This window comes from Triplophysa dalaica, chromosome 2 (assembly GCF_015846415.1).
Source record: "Triplophysa dalaica isolate WHDGS20190420 chromosome 2, ASM1584641v1, whole genome shotgun sequence".
Lineage (NCBI taxonomy): Eukaryota > Metazoa > Chordata > Actinopteri > Cypriniformes > Nemacheilidae > Triplophysa > Triplophysa dalaica.
This window is the reverse complement of record NC_079543.1, coordinates 3990211-4005268: the sequence shown is the minus strand read 5'-3', so window position 1 is coordinate 4005268 and position 15058 is coordinate 3990211. Positions and strand designations below refer to the sequence as shown.

The window sequence follows — 15058 nt, the reverse complement described above, 5'->3', positions numbered from 1 at the left end:
GAATATTTCAAGTAATTTAAAACATAACACTTAATGACCAACGTGAGCAAAGTAGGTTGTTAGACGTTGAACTAGCTTCGCCTCAGTCCTAGTATGATGATTTGCGCATGCGCACTGTCAATCACGGCGTCCGTCTAATATCAGTCGTAATATGGTATGGGGAGGGTTGTTTTTCTAGTACGCAGCAGTCGAAAAATGTGCAGATATATAGGAAACTGATACGGATATACAAATAAAGATGCTCACCTTCATTCGTCTATAACATAAGCGTTGAAATAACGCTGAGTAGGTAAGCTTAAAGCGCTTATATTTACGGTATACGTCAATATTTACAGGCAGAGACCTGTAAACATGCCGCGATGACTCTATAACCAACTGGTTCCGCTTAATACATTTGTCGATCAGTGATCATTATGATGTTTTTTATTTATGTTATTCAATTTTGATATCATGCCTACAAATATTCGCAATAACAAGACGTCACATTAAGACGCAACATTGCGTAAATCACAGAATAAACCAGTTTAAAAGCAAACATAAGCAAATGTCCGTTGTAAGGATAGGGCATCGCCTTATGTATTATGTAAACAATATAAATAAATAATGCGAGCGCTGGGTTGTTGCCTACTCCGGAAAGCGAGAATAACAAACCACATCCCTTCATATAAGGTAAGGCTGTTAATAGATGTAACGTTACACTGCGAATATCGTTGGTATGTGTATACTACGAAGTATACTACTAACGTATGCTACGAAGAGCGTTGCAACAAATGGTGACCGAGGGTCAAGTACGCACCGGTGCATTGGCAGGACTGCTTTATTATGTGTGTGATATTACATTGTGTTTATCATTTAGGTTACTAATCCAACCGGGGCCAAATGTCTGGCAATAACAACATCGTGTTCAGGAAGGTCCGGAATACGGAATACATGAAGAAGTTCCGGGATCCGAAGTGGGAGACGTTCTCAAAATGTTATGAAGAATCTTTGAAATACAGGCTGAGCCGGCGGGTGATGGAACAGACACACAGACCGCTGTTCGTGGATGGCTGGGACAGCGGGTCCGAGTCGAGCGGATGGTCCAGTCCGAAGCTGAATGAGGTATATGTGTCGAATGGCAAGCATTACGCATCATCTTCAGAGTCCAGGAACGAGAAAGCAGAGGTTCTGAACTCCTTGAAGCCACAAGTGAATGGCGACATTCATACGGATGCTAGTACTGTGGACGGCTCGCCTCCTTTGGGTAGGTTTATATATTATGTGAACATGCCATCATCATTTTTCCACTTGATGGTTGACTGAAACTTTTTGGGGTAATTAGTGCACTGTTATTATGGGCATCTATAAGTGTAATTTCATTGTGGAAAATGGCATGTTATTACATTTTTCGGTTTCTTTGCCTTGCATCACAGAAAACGGTTTTAAAACTGCCAACGGACCATCGGAATCCATTCCAAAACGGCGTCCCAGACAGCGGACACCTCGTTTAGAACCACGCTATCTTGATAAGGACCTGGACAGCGATACATCACATCTATCCGCGGTGAGAAAGCCATCCAGAGCGAAGAGCCAACCGCCAGGAAATACCAACCAACGGACGTCCAACCGTGAGAACAGACGCTCTTTTATCCGGCACGACTGGGCAGAAAATCATATTGAGACCAGGAACAGACAGACACCGAACATGAGAGCGTCTGTGTCCGCTGGAGAGGTGAGGAATGGAACCCAGACTTTCTGTATTATCATATGTTGAGAATGAAATCTAGAACCGGATGAAACGGTGTATGGTCTAAAAAGAAGCTAGAAATGGTGCCATAAACATACCATTATTACCTGGAATGAACATGTTTGTAACAGACAAGATTTAAATCAATTAAACATGAAGGGAAATTTTGAAGTGTACTGTAACCGCAAGGGAAACCTGGTGTGACTAAACTGCGGTGTGCGAATCACCGAAATGAAGCTCCATCCGACACCTGACACGACAGGTGGAAAGGTGAATTATTCAGCGTTGTGAAGTAATATCCTGTAGCTAGAGCTAGATTACCTTCTCTAGTGTACGAAGGTTTAATAGGTTAACGTGACATGATAGATCTTTGGTCGTTAATGAAATAGTTCAAATTCTGTCATATAAATTCTATGGAACTCGAAATAAGACTCAAATCTTTTTGACGCAGATTCACCGGGCTGACGTGGGTGTGCAGACGAGACGGGAGTCTGAAAAGCGAGGGAGAGGATCAGATCACCGTAGGGCGAGGTCTGCTGACCTGGAGAAGTGTCGCCGCTCACAGCTGAGCATTGGGGAGGGACGATGGATGACTGAGTACATGCGATGCTTCTCTGCTCGACTGAGGTAGACGACTGATCCAGGATCAGTTTCGCCTTTAGACTATAATTGAGGATGTGAGGAATTCAGGTAACAGATCTCAAACCAGCACTACAGAATGATTTTAAAACAGTTATTCAGATGGGCAGTCCCTGAAGGATTCTTACATTTGTATAGACCGTTTTATCGGACCTGCCTGACCCCAGTTAACTTCCGGTTTCTATTTCGCTAGTGTCTATTAATATAACTATTAATATTTTATTTAATGTATGGTAATATTAATTATTATTTTAATGTATAATAATTGTATTAAATAAAAGATGTTTTGTATTTTGTTGTGTGTTCATTTTATTAAATTTACTATTATTATTATTAAAAAAACGCATGCTACATTGATATCTAGCGGTTGAGCTTGGTATCGCAGCTGAGACAAGTTTAGCCATCCAATGGTTCTTCTCGGTTTCGTTTGCTTGTTATCAGAAATAATTTACAGCCACTTTATTGTTTGTGAATGTGTACCGGAAGTTAACTGGGGGTCAGGCCAGCTTTTGTTTATGTTGTCACTTTGAAACCGTCTATAAAGATGATAAGAGAAGGAAAATATGAAATGTATAATGAATTTCTCATTAAAATAACGATAATTGCATATTTGTAACGACTAGTCACTTTCTCACAAATGTATAGAAGGACCAAACATTTTAATCTTGAACCGAAACACATTGGGTATGACATTTATTGTGATGTATTTAATACAATAAATATTCATATTTTCCTTATGTTCAGATTTTGTTACATTTTAATTCCAGTTCTATAGTTGATCATCGTTCTAATCTCAATTTTTATCTGATGTCCCACTAAAAATATAAAAGTTTGCTTCTTATCCTACTGGCAAATAATTGGATACATTTTAGGCATCAATAAAAATTCTAAATCTAAAAGAATAAAGTATATAAATGTAAAAGTAAGAAAAAAGAGAAAATTGCTAATTCATATTTATTTGTCTGTTTTTTGCTTGTCTGAAACAGATTTGATAATAAGTGGACCAAACAATTAACAGAAAGACAAGACCGGAGAATATTTGAGAATCTGCTTTAGAGGCTCCAGGCTGTCTAAATCATTGCGTTTCGTTGCTTTAAATGTTTTAATGTGATCGATGTTTGGTTTGTGTTTATTTGGTTACATGACCCATGAATTGTGTTTGAAAGCTGTTAGAAGTGCAGTGCTGTTTTAAAATCAAAGTGGAATGTGAAAGTTTTTTGTAAGGAGTGTTTTTTCACATTTGCCTCACAGGTTATCACCAGTCATCATTTATATCACTTTTCTTTAAAACTGATGGCTAGATAAGGGCAATCACTTGATTCTTGTTTCTGAATGTGATAAATGTGTACCGGACATTGGAACTGTCATTGCAAAAATCTATAATGCATCAAGTGTATTTGTTACACTATATATTCTTTTGAAGATTGTTATCTGAATGAAAATGCATAATGTGGGGCACCTGTAGATACATTGCTTTATTTATTTGGTGTTTCAAATGTTTCTGATCTGCACTGGACATGCTTTGAATGAGTCTTGACACTATAAACCTCACACATTGTTTTGGTCTTAAAGGGACAGTGCACCCCAAAAATGTAATTCTGTCTTTTTTCATCCAATTACAATTAATGAGAGCTTAAAGGGATTCTTCGTCCCCAAAAATAAAAACAATTTTGTCATGAATTAATCACCCTCAAATTGTTCCAAAGCTATGTACATTTCTTTGTCCTGCTGAACAAAGTCAATGATGTCCCGGAACTGACAACATTCTTCCGAATATCTTTCTTTGTTTTCAACAGAACAAGGAAATTTATACAGATTTGGAAAAACCAGCAGGTGAGTTAACGATGACAGAATTTTCATTTTTGGGTGAAGTATCCCTTCAAGATTTACAGCTTTAATAAATAACAGTAGCAAAAATGATTGTCTTAGTTTGCATCTACTGTGAACCCTGACTGGATCAGTCTCATTTGTTTAATCATTTATACTGGTTTTATGAATTAGATCAATAGATTTATTGAAAGGATTCAAGGAATCAAGAAAAGCTAATTATATGACTTTATAAAGGTGAATAAATGATGGCAGAATTTTCATTTTTAAATTGCTAAATTAGTATCTGGACTTTTTTATGAATCTTCTATTTATTAATTTGTTATTGTCTTGCTTGCAGTTTCACAATGGAAATTTGTTTATTGTTACTCACAATGACACTCTTGAATGAAATATGCTGTATTGACCTGTTTATTTTTTTAGCAATGTTTACATTTTAAACCGCTGTATTTGTACATGAGAACATGCACAGGTAGATATATTTTCCTCTGCACAACACAAAAACACTGAATGCTTTGCTGTGAATAAACTACGTTTGAGTAACATTCTGTGCCCTTGAAATGATCGGTTCATACATCATATCGCAATATTCTAAAGGAATAGATTAATTAAAGATACAGTTCACCAAAAAATAAGAAATCTGTTACTATTTACACACATTGGATTAGTTTTTTCCCAATCACCCAACATCTTCTAAACTGCCAGGTGCCGTATTTAGACCATTACAGCTACCCGTGGCTCTGTGCCAAAGTGTCTTTCTACATCTGAGACCAGTTGCGGTTCAGTCTGGCCACGCTGACAGACAGCACACAGGTCTGGATGATGTCATGTACGTCTTTGTTTTGTTATTGGCTGTTAAAGACCATGATGAGAAGTGCTAACATGCCATTGAGATCCGTTTAACCAACACTATAAATAGACACCTGCTAACTGTCTAATCTCACTGACAGGTGCAGGTCTGTGATACACACAGGACAGAAGCGTGTGTTTTAGTTTGAGCCATGCCAGAAAGTGTGCATCACTAAAACACTGTTCCCTGTTCGTCTTGGTATTGTGTTGTTGATTGTTATCACAACAGAAGCTATTTGTGGAAAATCTGTATGTTTTTTAAGAAGTTGGAAAACTAAGACACGCGTGTTAAATCTCCTTCATCTCCTTCTCTATTACTCACCAGATTGTGGGAGATGTTTGTAAAGACCATTAACCAGAGACCAGTTGAACAGCTGCTTCTGTAGCACACCTGTCTTTTCTGATCTCCACCATCCACAGTCTCAACTTCTGTAATCAGGTTACATTTATATTTACGCATTTGGCAGACGCTTTCTTACATTGCATTATCCTATACATTTATACATAGGTATGTGCAATCCCCTGGGATCGAACCCACAACCTTGCGTTGTTAACGCAATGCTCTTACCACTGAGCTCTTACCAATGCACAATTACAACTGAATATGAAGAAATGTTTTAAATCTGCTGCTAGACTTATGCCTTATAGAAAGAGTAAAATCAGGTAAAATTCTACAGCATAAAGCATCTCACAAATAAAGTATAAGAAAATAAGAACTTGCTTTATTCAAACTTGAAGCAACAGGTGCAGATGGAGAAACCCAGATTGACAACAGCTGACGTGTCTACCCTCAGCCTGACGTTATTCCACATGTGCTAAACATGTGTCAGCCGCTGTCTATCCAGATCTGAAGTACTTTAGTGTTGTACATCACACGGGTCCCGCCTGCATGGAGCCGCGTGTCTTAGCGCTGCCGCACCTGTCGCACCGCCGCGCAACGCGGCCAGCTGTGAGTTGTCTCGCCCCAGTGCGCATTACGCGTAATCACAGCTGTCAGAACGTTCCATCATCCGACACAAATCAATCTAAGAATATTTTTACTCGATTTTGTATCTAACGTGTATTGGTATAGATTTACTTCACATGTCCATAGTTTAAGATTACTTCTCATTGTTTTCTTAATATTTTCCCCACATTTTGGAATAGTAAAGCCTAATTCAGACCAGAGGCATGTTCAAAATGTTTTAGCATCAAGTTATAATCAACTTTTTACCACCCTATCATTTTATCAAAAAAATGTATCAGTCCACTGTATTATGACAAGTCACAGTTATTTTTTTCTCCACATCACTTATTTCAAGCATTCAGACATATGCCTTCAAATTAAAAATTTATATAAAAAATAATTTTGTTAAAAACTTTTGAGTTTTTCTGTGTTAAGCAACTTACCCCTCTTTCTTACCTTTCTCTTTAAAATGACAAACTTTATAACAGGGATGCTGGAAGGTTGGATTACTGTCAAGACGTTTAAGCCTTAGTTTCAATCAGCCCCCCTTCTTGAATGAGTTAAGACAGCTTATTATTTAAATGTAAACTGCGTATTTTTATCAACTATAAAGCAGGAAACTATAGACTATTGGCAAGTTAAAACATTGAGATCCAGCCTGTCTCCATCAGCTTGCTAGTTTACCATGATTTACAACATTTACCTCAATGTCGCCCGCTACAGGTGGAACCTACTAAATGTTTATGCTCTCTACAATATAAATAATGTTTCCTGAAGCATATTTGGTGGCAGATGTATGTACTCTGAAAAAAGCTTTGATGCCATAGAAGAACCTTTTGCTTCCATAAAGAACTTTTAACATCAAAACTTGATTTCTGTTTCAAAAAAGGTTGTTCTTTGGCGAAAAAGGATTCTTTAGATTGTAACAAAAAGTAAAAAAGAGATGGTTTTGTCTGGATGGTTCTCTGTGGAACCAAAAATGTTTTTTCTTTTGCTTCGCTGCATGTGAATTTTAAGGGGTCATTTTCAAGGATTTCCAAATTCCACGAAATAACCTCTAGACAGTAGGCTACATTTCATTCATAAATAGATAAATTGTCAGTTTTGCACCTATTGTTTAAAAAATATTTATATGATTATAAGGAGCCTTCAACATTTTTGAGCCTTCAACACCTTTGCACCAAAAGGTTCTTAGTAGCGCGAAAAGGTTTTCAGGCCATTCAAAGATAAGTAACTATAGCTCTATTTTAAAAATGTTTGACTAAGGTTCTTTGGAGAACCAAAAATGGTCATGCTGTTAAACACTTGTTAACCTTTTCATTTTTAAGGCCATTTTAACAAATAAGCCATTGTGTCATTGTCATTTGAAACGCAGGTAATTCAAAGCAATTAGCGTCAATAGGTGTTCTGCTGTTTAGTGTGTGTGATTGTAATTCACGGCTGGATTAACGGTCACACACGCACACAACACACACACACACACACACATACACAGGGGGCAGGTCTTTACCAGGTCTCAGCCTGTCTGGTGTTTCTGTGTGATTTCTGCAGCAGGTTGGAGCTGTGGTCAAGACGTCCTGCGCAGGGAAACCAGTCACCATCTGCCTGCTTAATTCCCACAGGTGGCTTCTGTCTGGTCTCATTACGTGAGCGGCTTCAGCACAGAAGTCGATCTGTTGCTCTAAACATGATCCCGGATCAGATGCTCTGAGGTCAGGTACAACTCAACCATGAGCACTGATCACAGATGTGCTCGTTTCAGAAAGCAATGAACTTTCCAAAAAACATTAAATAAACACAAATTATTTTGATGAATCAATAAACGTGGTGTACTTCTCAAACCTTTTGTATTTACATAACAATGAATTATCGTGTTTATTTAAAGTTAAGGCCTAGCCTACAATTTGCACTTTTCAATCCGAAATATTTGTTTACATTATTGATACAGTTTAAGCAATGCCACATGATTATCTGTTATTTTATAATGCTTAACATCAGATTAAATTAAATTTGCAAAAACAGATTCATTGTTATTAAGTTGTTGTGTGTGTCTTTCCTAATAAAAACAACCCAGCTATAGTTTGATCAATATTGCTTGGAATACAAAAATAAAAAACATGATCTTTAAAACTAACTAAAAACGGAGTAATCTTCACAGATAATTTAACATAATGACATAATGAACCCCCCATAAGACTTGGTTCAATTCGAGCACTGGGTAGTTATATTACTAACAAACAGTGTTGGGTAAGTTTCTCTGAAAAGTAATTTATTACTAGTTACTCATTACATATTCAATAGTGTAATTAGATTACTCTCCAAATTACTCTGTCCAAAAAGTTACTCATTACTAATTTCTTTCTATATCCTACATCAACCTTGATTAGTTAAGTGATTCAAGGATAGACATGAAACGGCTTATTTAATTCATTCAAATAAATAATATTATTAACTGACCAAAGTATTACAAATGTGAGAATTATACATTAAAGCACAGATTTTAAAGTAAGACTTTGAATTTTGATGTCAATTACAGTATTGCACACGCAAATATTTCACAAAGTATTTAGTTTAATTACATCAAAAGTAACTGTAATTAAATTACAGAAAACATATGAGTAATCCCTTACTTTACTTTTTCAAGGGAAAAGTAATTAAATTACAGTAACTAATTATTCAGTAACTAGTTACACCCAACACTGCTAACAAAGTTAATTAGCAACCCCATATGCATTCAAAAGTTAGCGCTAACATCACGTGAAAAATAACATTGTCTTCCAGATTGTGATTTGTGCATAAGTGAGATATTTGTAGACACAAATCGTAATCCACAGTAGTTTCATGAAGTGCAACATATAATCGTTTCTGTTCCGTCCACTCGTTTTATTATGTTTAACTACAGCTGTCTTCAGTGTTTTTTGTTTGGCAATGGCAGCAAGTGTGTGTAAAATATCAAATTGGAGACTGTATTCTGTCGATTGTGGCACTAAACAACACAACAAGATGATATTTAAATTCCTTATGTAGCCGAATCTGTGCTAGTTTGTATTGGCCTCCTCCAGCTAATGCTGTGACGTAAGCGTGACGTTGGCATTACAGTGGTCTATAGAACAACAGGTGTTACGCAGGCTTTGGTTCCTCGTGTTGTCTAGTCTTGATCTTCAATCTGTCCACAGGATAACTTGATCCTGTCATGTGAAAGCAAGGTACTGGGCCAATCTGACACAAACAATCCTGCGTCATCCAAGCGCACGTCTACAGAACCAAGAACAAAAAATGACAGGTGAGGCTAAATAAGGTCCTGTCCATCCAACCCTAAAAAAAATCATGAATAAAATAAATTCTATACTTATAGAAGACTCTTTATATACATATTAGTAGCAATCTCCTATTTTTTATTTCTCTGAGCTTTTGAAGAACGTTAACAATATTAAAAGATGTCTTGCAAATTGAAATGTGATGACTATTTAAGAAGCTTTTTTGTTCTGTGAGCCAAATGTCTTGTAAATTACTGTACAAAGGCAACAAAGAATTAAAATTTTTGTTTCGATCAGCAAGGTTCACTGGGGTCACATTAAACAGCTCAATTTTCTCCACCATGTTTCAGACAGCTGTTTGAATTTATCTGGTGTTTTGTCTCTTAAAGTTTCTCTTCTCAGCCACCCCCCCTCCTCCTCATGCCGCATGTTCGCAACGATGGCAGAATCAAACACATCTTTCAGGTTCTTCTGAGTCAACGCCGAACATTCGGCAAATGCCACCGCGCCCATGCTGCGGGCACACAGGAGGCCTTCATCAGTGCTGACTGGTTTCTCCTGCTCATCAGCGAGTGTGATCAATATCTGCACATCCTCACGTAAATCACACTGGGTGCCCACGAGGATCATGGGAACTCCTGGACAGAGACGACGGACTTCCGGAGCCCAGCAGTCTGTGATGTTCTTAAAGGAGACTGGAAGGACCACGCTGTAACAGAGCAGGAAGACGTCAGCGTCACGGTAACAGAGCGGACGGAGGCGATCAAATTCATTCTGTTGAACATGAGAGAAAAAGTATGTGAGAAAAATACTTTATAATACACTTCATAACATAATTTATGTTTATCATAACACAAGACACCACTATTGTAGTACATAGTGTACTCAACAAGGATTCACTGTCACTCACAATAACTAACACAAGTCAGTCTTAATAAAGACTTGTAATTCTAACACTAGGTGGCGCTCATCTCATGTCTGCTTACATTTAAACGCTGGTCCACTGCCCCCCATTGCTGTCATTCAAAACACAGAGAGGAAAAAGTATGCCCATTTATCAATAGTGCAGATAGATAGATAGAGAGAGAGAGAGAAAGATAGAGAGAGAAAGAGAGAGAGAGGTAGATAGAGAGAGAGAGAGAGAGAGAGAGAGAGTTTACCCACCTGTCCTGCCATGTCACACAGTTGAAGTTGAACTGGTCTCCCATCCACCACAACTTTAGCTGCAACAGAGAAATATGTTTATAATTTTTTAAATATTTATTAATTTGTTCATAATCCATTTGATAAAAAAGTAATTACAAAATCATAATATAACGTGTTAACAACAACACACGTGTCACAAGTAAATTCTATGCAGGTTTATGACATCTCTCACATCAACGGCATCATTTAAAATTGTTACAGTATTTAAAATAATAATAAAAATAATTAATTTTTCCATGTATACAATATTTTGTAATGGTTATACGTGACATTTCATCTGAACATCTTCATTTTACACAACTGCCCAAAACAGTGCCACAGTTTACACAAATGAAACCTACACGAACACGTGTGTCTTACCTGTGAAGTGATCGAAGGCAGTGGGGATGTGTTTAGCTGGATATCCGTTTGTCGTGTAGCTGACGACCAGACTGGTTTTACCCACAGCCTCATCCCCGACCAGCACACACTTCACCTTGCGCACAGGTACCGGCGCCCTCGCGTCACGCTGAAGAGTCGCTCTCGGCGGAACCGGAGGCGCACCGCCGTCTCCATTCACGGGTTCATTCTCATCCCGCGCTGGCATTGTGTTTCACCGTAAACGTGACTTTGTCGAGACTATTCCTTACATGATTTCTTAAATACAACTTATTTAACTGTAATAATAGGCTGTAAATGTTTGAAATCCCGCGCGCACCTGCTGCGTTCTCTCTAGCTCTCTCAAGTTCGCGCGCGCGCCCCGATCTGCTTGATTGACAGAAGCGCATCTGCTGCCGTAAGCGGATTAATCCACGACACATGCGCGCAGTTACACCCGTCACTTCTTATCTCCAAACTGGAGGATAATTCTCTCTTAGGAGTTAAAAAAGGTGTTTTTGATTCTTTGGTTATCCTTATATTTGAATTGTAGGCCTATTATGTATTTCAACCTATGTTTGTGTGTAGAAGATGAATGTAAGTTTTATAAGAGAATATCCTCAGGTAGTGATCGAGTGACAGTGAATGATTAAAATGAGAACAGACAGCCGAAAGCCCACAAATATCTCTTGATTTAAATATGAGGTCAAGTGATAAACGATGTGAAGGATGGAGGATGTCATGTGGGAGTGGTGATGTGAGAGATCATTGCTAGGGGCGACCGTGGCTTGGCATTTCTGCCAAGGGGAAATGATGATGAAGCTGATGTTGTTGTGGAAACCTGATGGCCAGATGTGTTGTGATGTGTCCGGATGCTACAGATTGTTGTTTTGTAACACAATTTTATGAGTTAAATGACAGGTGGTTCAACCAATATCAAAAATATTATTTTTCTTTTATTGAGTATTCTATTTGAAAATGTTAGTGAATATTTAGTGTTTTATTTCATTTGGTGATGCTAGGAGCATCTGATAACATCACTTTCAAAAAAGTGTTTCAGTAATTATAATAAAAATGTCTGTTTTCCGAGTCTCTATTTATCTGATTAATTGGTAAATTGCTCCTCCTTACCCCTCCCCATCTCTCTCTCGCTCTCTGACTGCGGGTTGAGTTCGCAGTGAATCTGCAGCTATGAGCTGGTACCATCTGTCCACCCGTCCGCTCGCACAGCCACCAGAAGGTCCCACTATGTGCTGATTTAAATGGAGAGCTCAACTTTCCCAGGACAGAGCTGACCCTGGCAGCCGCCCTCACACACACGCCTATATTACGGCATCAAAGGGTCCTTGCGCCCCTGATCAACACACACACAGAGGCTGAAACACATTTGTTGAGTCCATCAAACACCCGTCAGATTAGGACCAGATAAGCACTGCTACCGACGCTTACACGTACACACATAAACACACACCTCTTGCTTGAGAAACGCATATATTGACTTAAAGCCATAGTGTAACCAAAAATGAAAAAAAGTCATTATTTACTCACCCTCATGCCATTTCAACCCTGTGTGACTTTCTTTATTCTGCTGGACACAAAAGAAGATATTTCGAAAAACGTTGACAACCAAACAACATTGGGACACATTGACTTCCGTTGTATGGACTCAAAACCACAGAGAACTTTCTCAAAATATCTACTTGTGTGTTTTACAGAGGAAAGAGTCAGGTTTTGAATGAATGTGACAGATTTTATTTATTTTTTGTGTGAACTATCAATCTATATCAATGTATTTGTGGTATTTGTAATTATGAGTCTGAAAAAGAATTTCCACATGTGTGGATAATAAAGATTTTCCAAATCTATTAAAAGCTTATCACTGTGTGTTTGTTAGTGTTAGTGCACAAGTGTGTACAATCTTCTAACAAAACATTTAAGGAATTTGCTCACATTTCATCCTAAAACCACTGAAAAGCAAAGAAAATATTTTGCGTTACGAAAATAAAACCAATTTAGGATCCTTCGGATATTCTGAAAAAATGACATTTGATTTGATGTGTAGTTAATAACCAGATTTTTCTTGTCAAAGTCTCAAAGCAAAATTGCATCAAATAGGCCGAAAATACGCTTTTCATGCCAAATCTAATTAACTCGTTCCTTCGATTTTGGGCCGAAGTATGACCTGAACATATTTTTGTGAGATTCCCAATGTTTGTGTGTGTGTGTACAAGCTCGGCCACGAGTATTGACGCAGATGTGTCTCTAAACACAAAGCTTCGAACGGCTTCCCTAAGGACCACTAGCGTGTGCATGTGTGTCTGTGTGTATGTGTGTGTAGTGGGGGAGGACTCTATCTTTATAGTCTGCGTGTGAAACAGGGGCAGGATCATCTGATGGGTAAAAATGATTAGAAGGGGAAAAGTCTCAATGAAACACAGACCTCTAAGCTGGGGAGGGACGGACGGATAGAGAGAGATTGCCAAAAGAAAGAAAAGGGAGAATAAGGGTGGGGGGGTGAGAAAACCCAGAGGGTGTGTAGAGGGGCACCGGGCCACGTTAATGTCACACACTTTTTTTGTGCATCAGTCAACAGGCGTGTGCCATAATGTGTGTGTGTGTGTGTGAGCCCGGCCCTGCTGTCCAGCTTTAGATGCGAGCATGGGAACCAATTGAACACACACTCCCGCGTGCTTCTCTTATTCTCTTGCTCGCACACGTACACACACACACACTCTTAATGACCTTGTGCTGCCTTTGTAAGACACCAACAGGCGTCATTAGATTCGTCAACACAATGGCATTATCACACAGAACGGCTTCTGCAACAGAGACACCGCCACATGTGTGTGTGTGTGGATAGAGACCGGAATCCTCATGGGCTTAAAGCACACGCAACATATTTGTCATATTAGTGTAAAATAATAGTTTTGTAAAAAAGGATCAATGACTTGAACTTCTTTTTGTATTGTTTTATGTATATTAGCATTTGTGCATTTGACAGATGCTTTTATCCAAAATGACTTGAAGTGCATTCAAGCTATTACGTGTATTCAAGCATTTGTGTGTTCCCTTGCAATTGAAACCCACATGCTGCTAACGCAATGATCTACCAGTTGACTTACAAAGCTGTGTTTTATGTCATATGTGGTATGGATACGTGTAAATTACAAGATTGCAGTGAGTAGTGGATTAGTAACGTAAAGAATTAAACTTGCAGCTGTGCGACTTTTTTAAGATGTCATTTATTCTGAGCTTGAGTATATTTTTCTTCATATGTTTGTGTCTATTCCATATACTTTACAAACAAACTAAACAGTCACTTTCCCTTTATACTCCAGATACAGTTGTGTTAAAATCATAAAATTTAAAACAACTTGTGTTACCCCTTTTATTTAACACATAATCAACACAAAATAACACACAATGTGTAAAAATATATACTTACAAGTATAATAAAGGAAGTTTAAGTACTTTTTATTAGGGATTTGCAACATTAATTTTGATTAAGAATAAGAATAAGAATAAAAGTGTGGGTTTACATAATATATGTCTTTGTATATAAATGTTCTCTTTATAAACACATACGTGTACACGTACAAACATATTTATTTAGAAAAGATTTACATGTATTTATTTATATTGATATATAGATTGTATTATTATTGATTTTCATATTTTTCTTAAATATATACATGTACTGTATGTAAATGTGTTTATAAATAGAAAATTAATATGTACAGTACACAGACATATGTAATGTAAACACAAACTTTTATTCTGGATGCGATTATCACGATTAATCGTTGCACAGTCCTAACTTTTAAGTACTAGTTGAAGAATACTTGTATGTGTACTACACCGCAAAATCGCCAGTGTTAAAGAAATAGTGTTAATTTGACCTTTTTTAACACTGGAGATTTTGCCATGTACTTTATTAATGATTACAAAATTGTGGGTTAATTTTCATAATTACCCTTAACTGCATTTGAAAATAACTCACATTTCCCTCAAAATCCATCATGACGGTTGAAATGATGCGTTGTTACTATAATCTTACCGATGGGTGTCGGAGAAAGAAGACAGTTTTGAATTTAAAATATTTATGTACAGTACTTGCTCAATATCTGTTTTTTTTTCACTTTTAACCAAAAAAGATTCAGATTGCACCATTTCAGTTTTATTTATATATTAAGTGTAATGAAAAACAACTATATTTTTTTAGAAGTACATAAAAAGTATACTAAACGTATA

General features: G+C 37.5%; 2 protein-coding genes across 5 annotated transcripts; one reads left to right on the top strand and one right to left on the bottom strand.

The window, feature by feature from the left end:
- Positions 1-139: 139 nt before the first annotated feature.
- Positions 140-5408, top strand: ccsapa (centriole, cilia and spindle-associated protein a). 4 transcript variants are annotated; one of them, XR_008908564.1, is made up of 5 exons: positions 140-289; positions 857-1243; positions 1413-1711; positions 2178-2416; positions 5367-5408. XR_008908564.1 is itself a non-coding variant. In XM_056763122.1 (4 exons), the coding sequence occupies exons 2-4, from the start codon at positions 880-882 to the stop codon at positions 2355-2357; spliced, it is 843 nt and encodes a 280-aa protein (XP_056619100.1). In that variant the 5' UTR covers positions 140-289; positions 857-879; the 3' UTR covers positions 2358-4897. The 4 variants fall into 4 exon arrangements, 2 of the variants coding, with proteins under 2 accessions (XP_056619100.1, XP_056619111.1); XR_008908561.1 differs by lacking the exon at positions 5367-5408 and adding an exon at positions 3352-4897; XM_056763122.1 differs by lacking the exon at positions 5367-5408 and having other exon boundaries at positions 2178-4897.
- Positions 5409-8530: 3122 nt separating this feature from the next.
- Positions 8531-14209, bottom strand: si:ch211-133l11.10 (rho-related GTP-binding protein RhoU). The gene is made up of 3 exons (XM_056763148.1): positions 10811-14209; positions 10409-10467; positions 8531-10018 (listed from the first exon to the last, which is right to left on the bottom strand). Exons 1-3 carry the CDS (start codon positions 11034-11036, stop codon positions 9557-9559), a joined length of 747 nt encoding a protein of 248 aa, XP_056619126.1. The 5' UTR covers positions 11037-14209; the 3' UTR covers positions 8531-9556.
- Positions 14210-15058: the final 849 nt, after the last annotated feature.

Coding starts and splice junctions, on each gene's coding strand:
- ccsapa (XM_056763122.1), top strand. CDS start 880: ATGTCTGGCAATAACAACATCGTGTTCAGGAAGGTCCGGAATACGGAA. Junction 1,244..1,412: donor GGACGGCTCGCCTCCTTTGG/GTAGGTTTATAT, acceptor CTTGCATCACAG/AAAACGGTTTTAAAACTGCC. Junction 1,712..2,177: donor CGTCTGTGTCCGCTGGAGAG/GTGAGGAATGGA, acceptor TTTTTGACGCAG/ATTCACCGGGCTGACGTGGG.
- si:ch211-133l11.10 (XM_056763148.1), bottom strand. CDS start 11,036: ATGCCAGCGCGGGATGAGAATGAACCCGTGAATGGAGACGGCGGTGCG. Junction 10,468..10,810: donor TGCCTTCGATCACTTCACAG/GTAAGACACACG, acceptor TCTCTGTTGCAG/CTAAAGTTGTGGTGGATGGG. Junction 10,019..10,408: donor TGTGTGACATGGCAGGACAG/GTGGGTAAACTC, acceptor CATGTTCAACAG/AATGAATTTGATCGCCTCCG.